General features: G+C 48.5%; 1 protein-coding gene across 1 annotated transcript in view; it reads left to right on the plus strand.

The window, feature by feature from the left end:
• Positions 1–14,918, plus strand: part of map2k6 (mitogen-activated protein kinase kinase 6) — a 59,248-nt gene that overhangs the window by 29,047 nt on the left and 15,283 nt on the right. The window contains exons 5-8 of the mRNA XM_033044299.1: positions 8,849–8,968; positions 9,977–10,093; positions 13,003–13,054; positions 13,665–13,792. Coding sequence (XP_032900190.1) covers positions 8,849–8,968; positions 9,977–10,093; positions 13,003–13,054; positions 13,665–13,792 — 417 coding nt within the window. The remainder of the gene's footprint in view (positions 1–8,848; positions 8,969–9,976; positions 10,094–13,002; positions 13,055–13,664; positions 13,793–14,918) is intronic.

Consider the following 14,918-nt stretch of genomic DNA (forward strand, 5'->3'; position numbering starts at 1 on the left):
CTCTCGACTGTGCACCTGTAGAAGTTAGAGAGAGTCTTCCTTGACAATCCAACTCTCCATAATATTCTCAGGAAGTAGAGGCGCTGATGTGCTTTTTTGATGATTGCATTAGTGTTCTCGGACCAGGAAAGATCTTCAGAGATGTGCACGCCCAGGAATTTGAAGCTCTTGACCCTTTCAACCATCGACCCGTTGATATAAATGGGGCTGTGGGTCCCCCTCCTACTCCTTCCAAAGTCCACAATCAGCTCCTTTGTTTTGCTGGTGTTGAGGGCCAGGTTATTGCGCTGGCACCATATGGACAGTTGCTCGATCTCTCTTCTGTACTCTGACTCATCCCCATCAGTGATACGCCCCACAATAGTGGTGTCGTCTGCGAACTTGATGATGGAGTTCGCACTGTGGTTCGCTACGCAGTCATGGGTATAGAGTGAGTACAGCAGGGGGCTGAGCACGCAGCCTTGAGGTGCTCCCGTGCTGATTGTTATTGAGGCTGACACATTTCCACCAATACGAACAGACTGTGGTCTGTGGACGAGGAAGTCAAGGATCCAGTTGCAGAGGGATGCGCAGAGACCCAGTTCTGCGAGTTTGGTAACCAGTTTGGAGGGGATGATTGTGTTAAATGCCGAGCTGTAATCAATGAATAACAGCCTGACATATGAGTTTTTGTTGTCCAAGTGGTCCAGTGCGGAGTGGAGGGCCAGCGAGATCGCATCCACCGTTGATCTGTTGTGGTGGTACGCGAACTGCAGTGGGTCCAGGATTTTGTCGATGTAGGAGTTGATTTGCTCCATGATCAACCTCTCAAAGCACTTCATCACCACCGGCGTTAGTGCCACTGGTCGATAGTCATTGAGGCATGTCACCTTACTCTTCTTGGGCACCGGTATAATTGATGCCCTTTTAAAGCAGGTGGGGACCTCAGACCTCAGAAGTGAGAGGTTGAAAATGTCCGTAAAAACTCCCGCCAGTTGGTCCGCACAGGTTTTTAGAACACGACCGGGTATACCATCAGGACCAGGTGCTTTTCGGGGGTTCACCCCTCTGAAGGATTTCCTGACATCGGCCTCTGTGACTGAGACTGAAATGCCATCGCAGCGAATGGGGGATCGGGAAGGCACATCAGTATTCTCCCTGTCAAAGCGTGCGTAAAATGCATTGAGCTCGTCAGGGAGTGATGTTACACCGGCATTCGAGCTGCCTCCTGGTTTTGCCTTGTAGGAGGTGATTGCATTCAGACCCTGCCACAGCTGCCGAACATCTGTCTCGTCCTCCAGTTTGGAGCAGAAGTCCCTTTTGGCCTTTTTGATGGCCTTATCAAGGTCGTATCTGGTCTTCATGTAGGCCACTGTATCATCGGAGGTGAATGCCCTGTGTCTGGACTTCAGGAGAGTGCGAATCTCAAAGTTCATCCAAGGTTTCTGATTGGGAAACACTCGGAAGGTTTTTGTAGGGATGCAGTCCTCCACACATTTCTTTATGAAGTCTGTAACGACTGTGGCGTATTCGTTCAAGTCCGTTGCCGAGTCCTTGAACATTGCCCAGTCTACAGACTCCAAACAGTCCTGGAGTTGTTCTTCTGCCCCCCCCCAACCAGCTCTGTGCTGTCCTCACTTCTGGGGGTGCGCTCTTTAATTGCTGCTTGTAGGCAGGAAGAAGCAGCACCGCGGTATGGTCGGACTTACCGAAGTGAGGACGATAGGCATTCTTGATGGTGGTGTAGCAGTGGTCGAGGGTGTTAGGTCCTCTGGTGCAGCAGGAGACATGTTGGTGGAAGTTGGGGAGTGATTTCTTGAGGTTCGCCTTATTGAAGTCCCCAGCAATGGTGGTAAATGCCTCGGGGTAAGACGTCTGGTGTTTGTTGACCACGGCCTGCAGCTCCTCCAGTGCCAGACGGACGTCTGCCTGGGGTGGGATGTAGACCGCGGTCAGGATTACGGAGGTGAATTCTCTCGGGAGGTAGAAGGGACGGCACTTCACCGCCAGATGTTCAAGGTGTGGAGAGCAGGAGTTGGACAGGACTGCCACGTCTAGATGAAGAATGAGGCCATTCGGCCCATCAAGTCTCCTCCGCCATTCAATCATGGCTGATCTAAAAAAAATACAAAGTGCTGGAGTAACTCGACAGGTCAGGCAGCATCTCTGGAGGAAATGGATAGGTGACGTTTCAGGTCGGAACCCTTCTTCTGACTGGACAAGGGTTCCAACCCGAAACATGGTCTATCCATGTTCTCCAGAGATGTTGTCTGACCCGCTGAGGTACTCCAGCACTTTGTGGATTTTTTTAATAAGCCAGCATCTGCAGTTCCTGGCTATTCCCTTCATACATTCTGGTGTTGGTCCCATTCATAATTCTAGGAGCAGAATTACACCATTCGGCCCATCAAGTCTCCTCCGCCATTCAATCATGGCTGATCTATCTCTCCCTCTCAACCCCATTCTCCTGCTTTCTCCCCATAACCCCTGACACCCGCACTAATCAACAATCCGTGAATCTCTGTCTTAACAATATCCATTGACTTGGCCTCCTCGGCCTTCTGTGGCGATGAATTCCACAGATCCACCACCCTCTGACTAAAGAAATTCCTCCTCATCTCCTTTCACACCTCCAGAATAAGGGACAGTGCAGCATTTTACTCTGAGGCTCTGGCCTCTGGTCCTAGACTCTCCCACTAGTGGAAACATCCTCTCCACATCCACTCTATTCAGACCTTTCACTATTCGGTAGTTTAGTTTATTTATTGCTTCAGGAGGAGGTACATAAGTGGGGCTGTTTAGAGGGGAGATTCTAGAGCATGGGTGGGGAGTGGACTTTGCAGTTTGCTTTGTTACAGATCTAATAGTTCCCATCCTCAGCATAAGTAGACGGCTTTAGTTTAGAGATACAGCAAGGAAACAAGTCCTTCGGCCCACCGAGTCCACGCTGACCTGTGATTACCCGTACACCAGTCCTATCCTACACACTAGGGACAATTTAAAGAAGCCAAAACCGTCGCCACTGCCAAAGAAAGCAGTGGTGGCAAGGTGGTGCTGGTCGGCGTGGACTCGGTGGGCGGAAGGGCCTATTTCCGCGCTGTATCTCTAAATTAAAAGAAACCGTCAGCAATTACCTTGTGTGAGGTTGAAACTTGTTCCCGGTCCCATGTACTTGGGGTAGAGAGGAGAACGTGATGTGCTGTATACGCGAATTGTATTTCAGAGTCGCGCATGTTTAGTAGCAAACACTAGCAGACTGTTCTCCTGACCCAGAATGATTTGGTTGTGCAGTAATAGCTGTGTTGTACGGGTTTGCTCAGGTCAAGTGCTAATCACCGTGTCATCTCCTTGCCATCTGATACGGAAATAAGTTTGCCTTCTGATTGTTGTCTGCCCGTTTGCACTTCACCCCAGATACACTTTGTTGGTATTTTCCCAATAGCTGTGTTTTTATTCAAATCCTCTCTCCCTCTCCCTCTCCCTCTCCCTCTCCCTCTCCCTCTCCCTCTCCCTCTCCCTCTCCCTCTCCCTCTCCCTCTCCCTCTCCCTCTCCCTCTCCCCCTCTCCCTCTCCCCCTCGCCCTCGCCCTCGCCCTCGCTCTCCCTCCCTCTCCCTCTCCCTCTCCCTCTCCCGCTCTCCCTCTCCCTCTCCCTCTCCCTCTCGCTCTCTCTGTGATTACAAGACCAATTTTTCACATTGCATTCCCCAAATTTGTCTTAAAAGAGGCAGCTGATAAAAGTGTTATTTATAGCAGGCAGAGGTAATTCAATAAGCAACCAGCTTGTTGCAAAGGGGGTCAAGCTGCAGTCTGCACGTCTAATTTAAGATAGCTGGTCGGTGTGGAAATTATGTCAGATATGCAGTCACCGAGCTAATTTTTTCAGATAACCTTTGACTGTAGCGGCTAATATAAAGATGGGGGAAGGAAAGCCTTCTCTCTAGTTGGATTACATTTTTCTTCCCCAAAAAATGACGTTTGTTGAGCTTTGGTGCTTAAAATTATTTTATTGTCATAAAATGTCTTCAAATTCCTCTCTTTGCAAAGTGCACAAAGCTTCTTTGATCAGCTTGTTTAGTTTAGAGACACAGCATGGAAGTCGGCCCTTTGGCCGTCTGAGTCCACTCCAACCATCAAGCAACCCTTCCCGCTCATTCCATGTTATCCAACATTCCCATTCCCTGCACACTAAAGACAAGTTACATTGCCTTTTAACGTTTAATGAACATTTTTTTAACGTTGATTAATTTTTAATTTTTTTTAATCCTTTCGCTCATTAATGTTTAATTAATATTTAATTAACTAATTACATCGTTAATTAACTATGGATTAATTAGCAATTAATGTTTAGTTAATGTGAATTAACGTTTAACTTGAAACATTAGTTAACGTTTCACGTCTAGTCTGAAGAAGCGCCCTGACCTGAAACATCGCCCGTCCATTCCCTCCTCAGCAGCTGCCTGACCCGCTGAGTAACTCCTGCACTTTATGTTTTGCTCAAGATTCCTGCACCTGCAATTGCTTGTGTCTCCATTATCTATTACGCATGGTCCCTGAAATGAAAAGACAGTTATAAATCTACCACTCTGGTTAGATGGGGTCTCATATATAGTTTAGTTTAGTTTAGTTCATTATGCTTTTCTTTTGTAGAATTTTTTCCCTCAACATTTTCCAGAATCTGTAATGTTAGAAATAGATCTACACTTTACATCATGTGTTTAGTTTAGTTTAGAGACACAACGTGGGAACAGGCCCTTCGGCCCACCGAGTCCGTACTGACCAGCGATCCCCACACACACACTCACCGGGGACAGTTTTTATATTTACACCAAGCCAATTAACCTACAAACCAGTACGTCTTTAGAGTGTGGGAGGAAATCGAAGATCTGGGAGAAAACCCACGCAGGTCACAGGGAACGTACAAACTTCACACAAACAGCACCTGTAGGTGGGATCGAACCCGGTCTCTGGTGCTGTGAATTTGTAGAAATCAGTAGCACAGAGGAGACAGTGTTTCAGCGACGGCGAAGATGCAAGCCACCAAAAAACAATTATTTAGGCTGATTTCACGCACTAGTTTAGTTTGGTTTGGCTTGGTTTGGAGCGGCCTGCGGAGCTTCTAGCCTCGGGCGCTGCGTGGACTTAGAATCCGGAGCGGGATCCCTCGCCGGGCATCCTGAAGCCTCCCGCGGTCTCCGGTAGGGAAGCACTGATTCCAGACGAGAGGGCCTGTACATCTGGCTGTCCGCAGCGGCGACTGCGGAGGTTTATGGCCCCGACCCATGGGTGAACAATGGAGAAGGAATAACTGTACTTTGTGCCTCCCACCACAGTGAAGAATACTGTGGTGGATGTTTGTGTTGAATTTTTATTGTGTATTGTGTGTTCTTTTGTGATTGTACCTCTGCTGGCAAGTTCATTTCACTGCACTTTATTGTGTATGTGATGAATAAATCTGATTGATTGATTGATACAGCATGGAAACTGGCCCTTCGTCCTGCTGAGTCCGTGCCGACCATCGATCACCCATTGAAACCAGTTCTATGTTATCCCTCTTTTGTATCCACTCCCTGCACATTAAGGGCAAATTTCAGGGGGCAATTAAACTTCAAACCCGCATGTCTTTGGGATGGGGGAAGAAACCGGAGCACCCGGCGGAAGCCCACGCGGTCACGGGGAGAACGTGCAAACTCCGCACAGGTGCACCGATGCAGAGATGCACGGACGGACACACACACGCCCGCACGCACACACGCGCGCACACACGCACGCACACACACGCACGCACACACGCACGCACACACACACACGCCCGCACACACACGCGCACGCACACACACACGCACGCACACACGCACGCACACGCACACGCACGCACACACACACACACGCACGCGCACACACACACACACACACACGCACACACACACGCACGCGCACACACACGCACGTCCCACATTATTATTGAACCCAATCTGCCTGTAAATGCTATTCCTGATCGATGCTGCCTGTCTGGCTGAGTTGCTCCAGCATTTTGTGCCTATCTTCGGTTTAAACCAGCATCTGCAGTTCCTTCCTACACATTTCGTCCACTCCACTGTGAAATCTCCTCAAGGTGTGTCTACTTTCTCTCGCTGCTCCCCCTCTGTGATTCCTCCAGCTCTCCGACTCTACAATCTCTCTACATCATTGTCTATATCTCTCATTTTCCTTTCCCGTGACTTTCAGTCTGAAGAAGGGTCTCAACCCGTTCCATCTCTCCAGAGATGCTGCCTGTCCCGCTGAGATACTCCTCCAGCATTATGTGTCTTATCTCCTGATTTCACTCCCATGGTGTCCAGCTGCAGATCTGGATTTCACCACTAGATGGAGCAGCTTCTCTACCTCTCCCCTCTCCCATCCTCCGATCAATATTAAAACATTTCGACTGCATAACCCGGCACCACAGGTCTGCAACTGGTGCTCTTTGTTTAACCCCGTGAGCCCTGGTATCACGCTGCTTTACCACTTCTAAGGCCAGGGTTTCATTTTTGACATTTAAGGATTAATTCAATAAAACAACCCCGGACCCGTTTAGGACAAATCATTTGTGTGACATCCCTTTCATATCTCCCAGTCGGAGCTGAAGGAGATACAACCATCGATTCACATTACTCTCATCCACCCCCTGCCTTTCACTTGTTTTGGCCTCCTTGCGACAGGTAGAGACTCTGCTTAATAGACAATAGACTATTAAGACTACCTTAGTTCTGAATTTTCCTGAGGGGATCAATAAAGTATGTATTAGACAATGGGTGCAGGAGTAGGCCATTCGGCCCTTCGAGCCAGCACCGCCATTCAATCTGATCATGGCTGATCATCCCCAATCACTACCCCGTTCCTGCCTAATGGAGTCATAGCATGGCCCAACATGCCCACACTGACCAACATGTCCCAGCTACACTAGTCCCACGTGGCCCATATCCCTCTAAACCTATCCTGTTTACGTACCTGTCTAAATGGTTCTTAAACGTTGCAATAGTCCCAGCCTCAACTACCTCCTCAGGCAGCTCGTTCCATACACCCACCACCCTTTGTGTAAAAAAATATATAAAGTTACCCCTCGGGTTTCTGTGAAATCTTTCCCCCCCTCACCTTGCTGGACTTGCTTCCAAAGATAGACACAACATGCGGGAGAGGGAGAGGGGGACACAGAGATAAGGAAGGGTAAGGTGTGAAAACGAGACACCAACAGAGATGGAGGTCAAGAAAAATGTAGAATAGATCATTGTTAGCGAGGAGAAATTGACAACAAACCAAACTGAGATAAAATTGAATCGGGGACAGTCAGACTGGTCGGAGAACTAGGAAAGGTGGAGGGATGGAGAGAGAGGGAAAGCAAGGGTTACTTGAAGTTAGAGAAGTCAATATTCATACCGCTGAGTTGTAAGCTGCCTGAAGGGCCTGTTTCCAAGCTGTGTCTCTAAAGTCTACATTTCTCACCACATTCGCCTTACTCCAATTGTTTGTTTGTGTGGAATCGACCTTCTACAAGTGTAAACAATGCATGTTGTGTGACTTTGCTGGTGTATATCTGTGCGTCTGTATCCTTGTGTGCTGAGATGTAAAGGCCTTGAGCCCCTTATTCTGTGTTAACCGTTCAATGTGAAAACTAATGTCATTGACCATAATTGTGAGGAAGTTGAGTGTTGTTTGACATTCCGCAATGCTCGATTAATTAACGTTGGCCAATGGTGTCTTTTGACCTTCACCGAGAACAAGTGTCTATTGTCACAGTGTGGAGGCCAGGTCCCACTTGTTGACGGTCCCTCTGTGACCTCGCTGATTGCCCCAAGCTCTTGACCAAACCCCAAGCTCTCGACAGTCCCCCTCGCACTGGACAATCCCCCTCCACTCTCGCTAGCGCCCCCACGCACTCGACCGATCCCGGTTCACTATGTTGTCGATGGGCCCCCCCCCCCTATGCTCACTACAGTGTTCCTTGCTGTCGATAGCCCCCCTATGCTCTTCTTGCTGTCGATTGTCCACATACACTCTCGACAGCCCCCCCTCACTCGACAGCCCCCCCACCCACTCTCGACAGCCCCCCTCACTCTCGACAGCCCCCCCCCTCACTCTCGACATCCCCCCACTCACTCTCGACAGCCCCCCCACTCACTCTCGACAGCCCCCCCCCTCACTCTCGACAGCCCCCCCTCACTCTCGACAGCCCCCCCCTCACTCTCGACAGCCCCCCCACTCACTCTCGACAGCCCCCCCCTCACTCTCGACAGCCCCCCCTCACTCTCGACAGCCCCCCCCTCACTCTCGACAGCCCCCCCACTCACTCTCGACAGTCCCCCCTCACACTCGACAGCCCCCACTCACTCTCGACAGCCCCCCCCTCACTCTCGACAGCCCCCCCACTCACTCTCGACAGCCCCCCTCACACTCGACAGCCCCCCCCCCTCACTCTCGACAGCCCCCCCCCTCACTCTCGACAGCCCCCCACTCACTCTCGACAGCCCCCCCTCACTCTTGACAGCCCCCCCCCTCACTCTCGACGGTCTACGGAGATTGGCGGGGATAGTTAATCTGGGATTGTACTTATAGAGCCATAGAGTGATACAGGCCCTTCGGCCCAACTCGCCCACACCGGCCAACATGTCCCATCTACCCTAGTCCCACTTGGCTGCGCTTGGTCCATAACCCTCAAAACCTGTCCTATCCATGTACCCGCCCAACAGTTTCTCAGACGATGGGATAGTCCCAGCATCAGCAGAGCCATTATCTTACTGATCCGTTACAAAAACAGAACGTTGCTGCACCGTGGTACACGTGACAATAAAGGGACCGTCCAATCATTGAACGTCCTCCTTTGGCTTTTTGCAGAGGATCCGTGCCACAGTGAACAGCCAAGAGCAGAAGCGGTTGCTGATGGACCTTGACATCTCCATGCGTACAGTGGACTGCCCCTTCACCGTCACCTTCTATGGGGCACTTTTTCGAGAGGTAGGTAAATCATCAGACTGCCCCCCCCCCCCCCCACCGACTCCAAGCCCGAAGAAGGGTCTCGGCCCGAAACGTCACATGTTCCTTTTCTCCAGAGGCGCGGCCTGACCCTGCTGAGTTCCTCCAGCTTTTTGCGTCCATATCTCCTGCACGGAATGAATGTCAGGTTTTGACATCGAGGAGGACAGAATTTGCAGACCCTCATCCGCTTGTGACCCGATGAGTGGACAACCCCCAGAAGATGCCCAAACCCCCATGAAATTATTTGTTTTATTTCCTGCAGTGATACAGTGTAGAAACAGGCCCTTCGGCCCAACTTGCCCACACCGGCCAACATGTCCCAGCTACACTAGTCCCACCTGCCCGCATTTGCACCAAATCCGAACCTGTCTTATCCATGTACCTGTCCAACTGTTTCTTAAACGTTGGGATAGTCCCTGCCTCAACTACCTCCTCTGACAGCTGGTTCCATACACCCACCATCCGTTGTGTGGAAAAAGTTACCCCTCAGATTCCTATGAAATCTTTTCCCCTTCACCTTAAACCTATGACCTCTGACCCTCGATTCACCTACGTCGGGCAAGAGACGACCCGATCTATTCCTCTCGTGATTTTATGCACGCCTAATGAGTGGTCACGGTGGCGCAGCGGTAGAGTTGCTGCTTTACAGCAAAATGCAGCGCCGGAGACCCGGGTTCGATCCCGACCACGGGTGCTGTCTGCACGGAGTTTGTACGTTCTCCCCGTGATCTGCGTGGGTTTTCTCCGAGATCTTTGGTTTCCTCCCACACTCCAAAGACGTACAGGTTTGTAGGTTAATTGGCTTGACAAATTGGTTCGATAAAATGTAAAAATTGTCCAGTATAAAATTGTCCAACTTCCAGTATATTCCCTGGTGGACTCTTCGGATGTAATGACCACTAGGCACAAGGCAAGCTGGAAGGGATGGGCGGTCTGCACTTGCTTTTATTCATTACTCTGTTTTTTTGCTTGCCACCGTCCTCGCAGGGTGATGTGTGGATATGCATGGAGTTAATGGACACCTCCTTGGACAAGTTCTACAAGGATGTCATAGAAGGAGGCATGACCATTCCTGAGGACATCTTGGGGAAAATAGCAGTTTCCGTAAGTTGCTTTCTAATGTTATTAACTCCTCCTAAGACTTTTTTTTCCACAAGCCCCCCGTTTTGGTGGAACGTCCAAAATGATTGGGCGAATGTGTCTGGCCGTGGCGGGCATCATTTGCGATGGCGCCCCTCAACAAAAGTATCTAATTACCGAGAGATTGGACGATCTTAGAGTGCCCTTGTTTTCTTGGCCGCTACATAATCCTGAAAGAATTTAACCCGAAGTAAATCATGTTGGTAGACACAAAATGCTGGAGTAACTCAGCGGGAGAGGCAGCATCTCTGGAGAGAAGGAATGGGAGACGTTTCGGATCTCGCGACCCGAAACGTCACCGTTTCCTTCACTCCAGAGATGCTGCCTCACCCGTTGAGTTACTCCAGCATTTTGTGTCTACCTTCGATTTTAACCAGCATCTGCAGTTCTTTCTTACAGATAAATCATGTTGGTGTTAATTTCTGGACAATATCGTGACAGTCATAGATGGGGTAAATGCACAAATAGTATTTTACCCAGATTAGGGGACTCGAGAACCAGAGGACATAGGTTTAAGGTGAGGGGGGGGGGGGGGATTTAATAGGAGCCTGAGGAGCTCCTTTTTTAACACAAATTGTGGGAGGGGTATAGAATGAGCTGCTGGAGGAGGTAGTTCAGGCAGGTACTATCACAATGTTTCAGAGACACATGGACAGGTACATGGATAGGAAAGGTTTAGATGGATGTGGGCCAAACGTGTGCAGGTGGGACTGGTGTAGATGGTGCATGACGGCCGGCGTGGGCAAGTTAGGCCTAACTGCCTGTTTTCACGCTGCATGAGTCTATGACTCTGTGAACAGGCCTTCGGCATGTCAAAGAGGATTCTCCTGAACTTCTACAGGTGCACAGTAGAGAGCATGCTGACTGGTTGCATCGTGGCCTGGTTCGGCAACTTGAGCGCAGTCCAGGAGCGGAAAAGACTGCAAAAGGTTTTGACCACTGACCAGTCCATCACTGGCTGTGACCTCACCACCATCGAAGGGATCTATCGAAGTCGTTGCCTCAAAAAGGCAGCCAACATCATCAAAGACCCACACCATCCTGGCCACACACTCATTTCACCATTGCCATCGGGAAGAAGGTACAGGAGCCTGAAAACTGTAACGTCCAGGTTCAGGAACAGCTTCTTCCCTGCAGCCATCAGGCTATTAAACACAACAACAAATAACAACAAATAAGCTCTGAACTACAACAGACTATGATTATTATTGCACTATACTTGTTATTTATTGAGATTGAGTATGTGTGCATGTGTATACACACACTGAACTTTGTTTCTTAAACCATTATGTACTATGTTTACATATTCTGTTGTGCTGCAGCAAGCAAGAATCTCATTGTCCTATCTGGGACATATGACAATAAAACATTCTTGACTCTCTTGAATCGAACCATGTTGGAATTCAGAAACAAAAACCTGCTCATGTTGGAATTCAGAAACTGATACAGAAGATGCTTGAAATACCCAGCAGGTCAGGCGGCCTCTGTGGAAAGAGAAGTGTCTCAGGTTGGAGACCTTTCGTTAGAACAGCGCTTTGTTGCACTGGGCTTTAGTGTTTTCCAGCATTGCTGGGTTCCCATTGTTGGAGACCAGTAGTGAATAGTGAAAGTCCTACACAGAGTGGATGTGGAGAGGAAGTTTCCACTCGTGGGAGAGTCTAGGACCAGAGGCCACAACCTGAGAATAAAAGGACATACCATTAGAAAGGAGATGAGGAGGAATTTATTTGTCCAGAGGTTGGTGAATCTGTAGAATTCATTGCCACAAACGGCTGTGGAGACCACATCAATGGATATCTTTAAGGCAGAGATTGATAGATTCTTGATTAATATGGGTGTCAGGGGTTATGGGGAGATGGTAGGACAAAGGGGGCAATGAGGGAGAGATAGATCAGCCATGATTGAATGGTGGGGTAGGGCCGAATGGCCAAATTCTGTTCCTGCAACTTATGACCTAATGGTTCATTCTTTTGTGTCATCGACAAAGGACATCGCAGTTTCTCATCTTGGCTAATCGTATGGCACCTCAAAAAGTTGCTTGGTCTAAGAACTGGAGCTCCCTACCCAAGCAAAGTGGGAGCACATTCACCAGAAGCGATTCAAGACCAAGATTCATGACCAAGCTAGATTCTTGGTCCTCGTTTTAAGGCGTGGACAGAGTGGATGTGGAGAGGATATTTTCACTGGTGGGAGAGTCTAGGACCAGTCATAGCCTCAGAATTAAATGCGTTCTTTTAGGAAGGAGATGAGGAGGAATTTATTTAGCCAGTGGGTGTTGAATCTGTGGAGGGAGAGGTAGATCAGCCGTGAATGAATGAATGGCGCAGTAGACTTGATGGGCCGAATGGCCTAATTCTGCTCCTATCACTTACAACCTTTTTTCACCACTCACTACCGTCTAGACAGTTAGGGATGGGCAGATAGTGGCTTTGCTTGAAACATTCACTCCCTGTCTCTTTCCACAGATGCTTCCTGACCTGCTGAATGTTTTCGCCATTTTCTGTCTTGTTTTTCATCCAATTGCCCGATTTTTTTTTTTTTCTTTTCTTGATGGAATCCAATTTGGCACCAGTTCGAACCCCATCAAAGCTTGAGTGTGACAAATTAGGGTGCAATCCAATTTCCAGGAAAATATGTTTTGATTCTCTTTCCTGGTGGAATTTTAATTGGATTCATTGCAGGACACCCTGCTCCAATATAATTAATGAAAACCTCACTCGATTATGGATTTCATCTTCATCCAACTTGACCTAAGTCTTCATTTTTGCATTAATTCTTTCTCTCGACTTTGTTTAATCAGCACTAAAAACCAAATGCTGCTTCTGCACTAGACAACATTCTCCTGATCTAATTGCACTGGGCTTGTTTTTCAGATTGTGAAGGCCTTGGAACATCTACACAGTAAGCTGTCTGTTATTCACAGAGGTACGTGCTTAGAATTAGAGTTTATTTTATTGTCACATGTTGTGAATCGAGGACCAAAGGACTGGCATTAAGGTGAAGGGGAAAAGATTTAATAGGAATGTGAGGGGTGACTTTTTCACACTAAGGGCGGTGGGTGTGTGGAACGAGCTGCCAGAGGAGGCAGTTGAGGCAGGAACTATCCCAACATTTAAGAAACCGTTAGACAGGTTCCATGGATAGGACAGAGTTTGGAGGGCCAAACGCAAGCAGGTGGGACGAGTGTAGCTGGGACATGTTGGCCAGTGTGGGCAAGTTGGGCCGAAGGGCCTGTTTCCACACTATCACTCTAACAAAAGTTCACAAAAAGCTGGAGTAACTCAGCGTGCCAGGAAGCATCTCTGGAGAAAAGGAATAGGCGACGTTCTGGGTCGAGACCCTCCTTCTCGACCCTGAAACGTCACTTATTCATTCTCTCCAGAGATGCTGTCCGAGCCGCTGAGTTACTCCAGCTTCTTGCTTCTATCTTCTGTTTAAACCAGCCTCTGCAGCTCCTTCGTAAGCTAAAGTTTGCTAGGTGAGTCTTGGTCTCTTTGATCAGAGATTTGCTTCAGTCGTGGCCTTTCTCTTTCAGACGTGAAGCCGTCCAATGTCCTGATCAACGTGCACGGCCAGGTAAAGATGTGTGACTTTGGCATCAGTGGCTACCTGGTGGACTCGGTGGCTAAGACCATGGACGCGGGCTGCAAACCTTACATGGCTGTAAGTCAAAGTCTTTGCAACCTTCAGCTCTTGATGTGAAGAGCTAATCTGGGCCTGGTCTACTTGAGGACCTTGCGCTAGTACGTACAACATGCAAAAGAATTGCACACTGCAGATATCGAAGACACGGTGACTTTAAAAACAAGTTTACTGGCATAATTGCGAAAAATAATCTGACCTTTTATTAGCATTTTATCTGTAAGAAATCCCAAGTTACCAGCTGTAAAACTGCTTGCTTGTACTGTTTCTGAGATGCTTATCTAGGATGTATCTGAGTGCTTATCAGTTCAGTCTAGTTTATTGTCACGTATGCCGAGGTACAGTGAAAAGCTTTTTGTTGTGTGCAACCCCAGTCAGCAGGAAGACAATACATGATTACAATCGAGCCATTTACAGTGTATAGATACATGATAATGCAAGGTAAAGCCAGCAAGGATAGTCCGAGGGTCACCAATGAGGTAGATAGTAGTTCAGCACTGCTCTCTGGCTGTTGGTAGGATGGTTCAGTTGCCTGATAACAGCCGGGAAGAAACTGTCCCTGAATCTGGAGGTGTGCGTTTTCACACTTCTATTCCTTTTGCTCGATGGGAGAGGGGAGAAGAGGGACTATTGTGATACTTGTACTGAAATGTGTACAAAAAATGCGTTCAGTGTTTAAAGGTGCTTTATTGTCACATGTACAAAACACAGTGAGATTATTTTCTGAGTTGCCAGATTTGGAGCCATTTTCCAGTCTGGTCCGTGAGCTCGGCCTAATGGAGTGTGTAAGGAGTGTGTGCCTTGGCTACATTCTGTGTCCCGCTGCCACTGTCAAAGTTCATAAGTGACAGGAGCAGAATTAGGCCATTCGGCACATCAAGTCTACTCTGCCATTCAATCATGGCTGATCTATCTATCCCTCCTAACCCCATTCTCCTGCCTTCTCCCCATAACCCGACAGCCCTGCTATGATACCGAAGTGCGATGAGCGGTAGATTCACAGAGAAAGATTGCTTGCGGATTACATCTTTAACTTACCATTAAAACATAAAGCACTTGTGCTATAACACCAGGATAAGCACTCAACCAAGAAAACCAAGCCCATGGCCAAAGTAGTATCTAAACTGCTTATACACACTTATGCTTA

This window comes from Amblyraja radiata, chromosome 26 (genome assembly GCF_010909765.2).
Source record: "Amblyraja radiata isolate CabotCenter1 chromosome 26, sAmbRad1.1.pri, whole genome shotgun sequence".
Lineage (NCBI taxonomy): Eukaryota > Metazoa > Chordata > Chondrichthyes > Rajiformes > Rajidae > Amblyraja > Amblyraja radiata.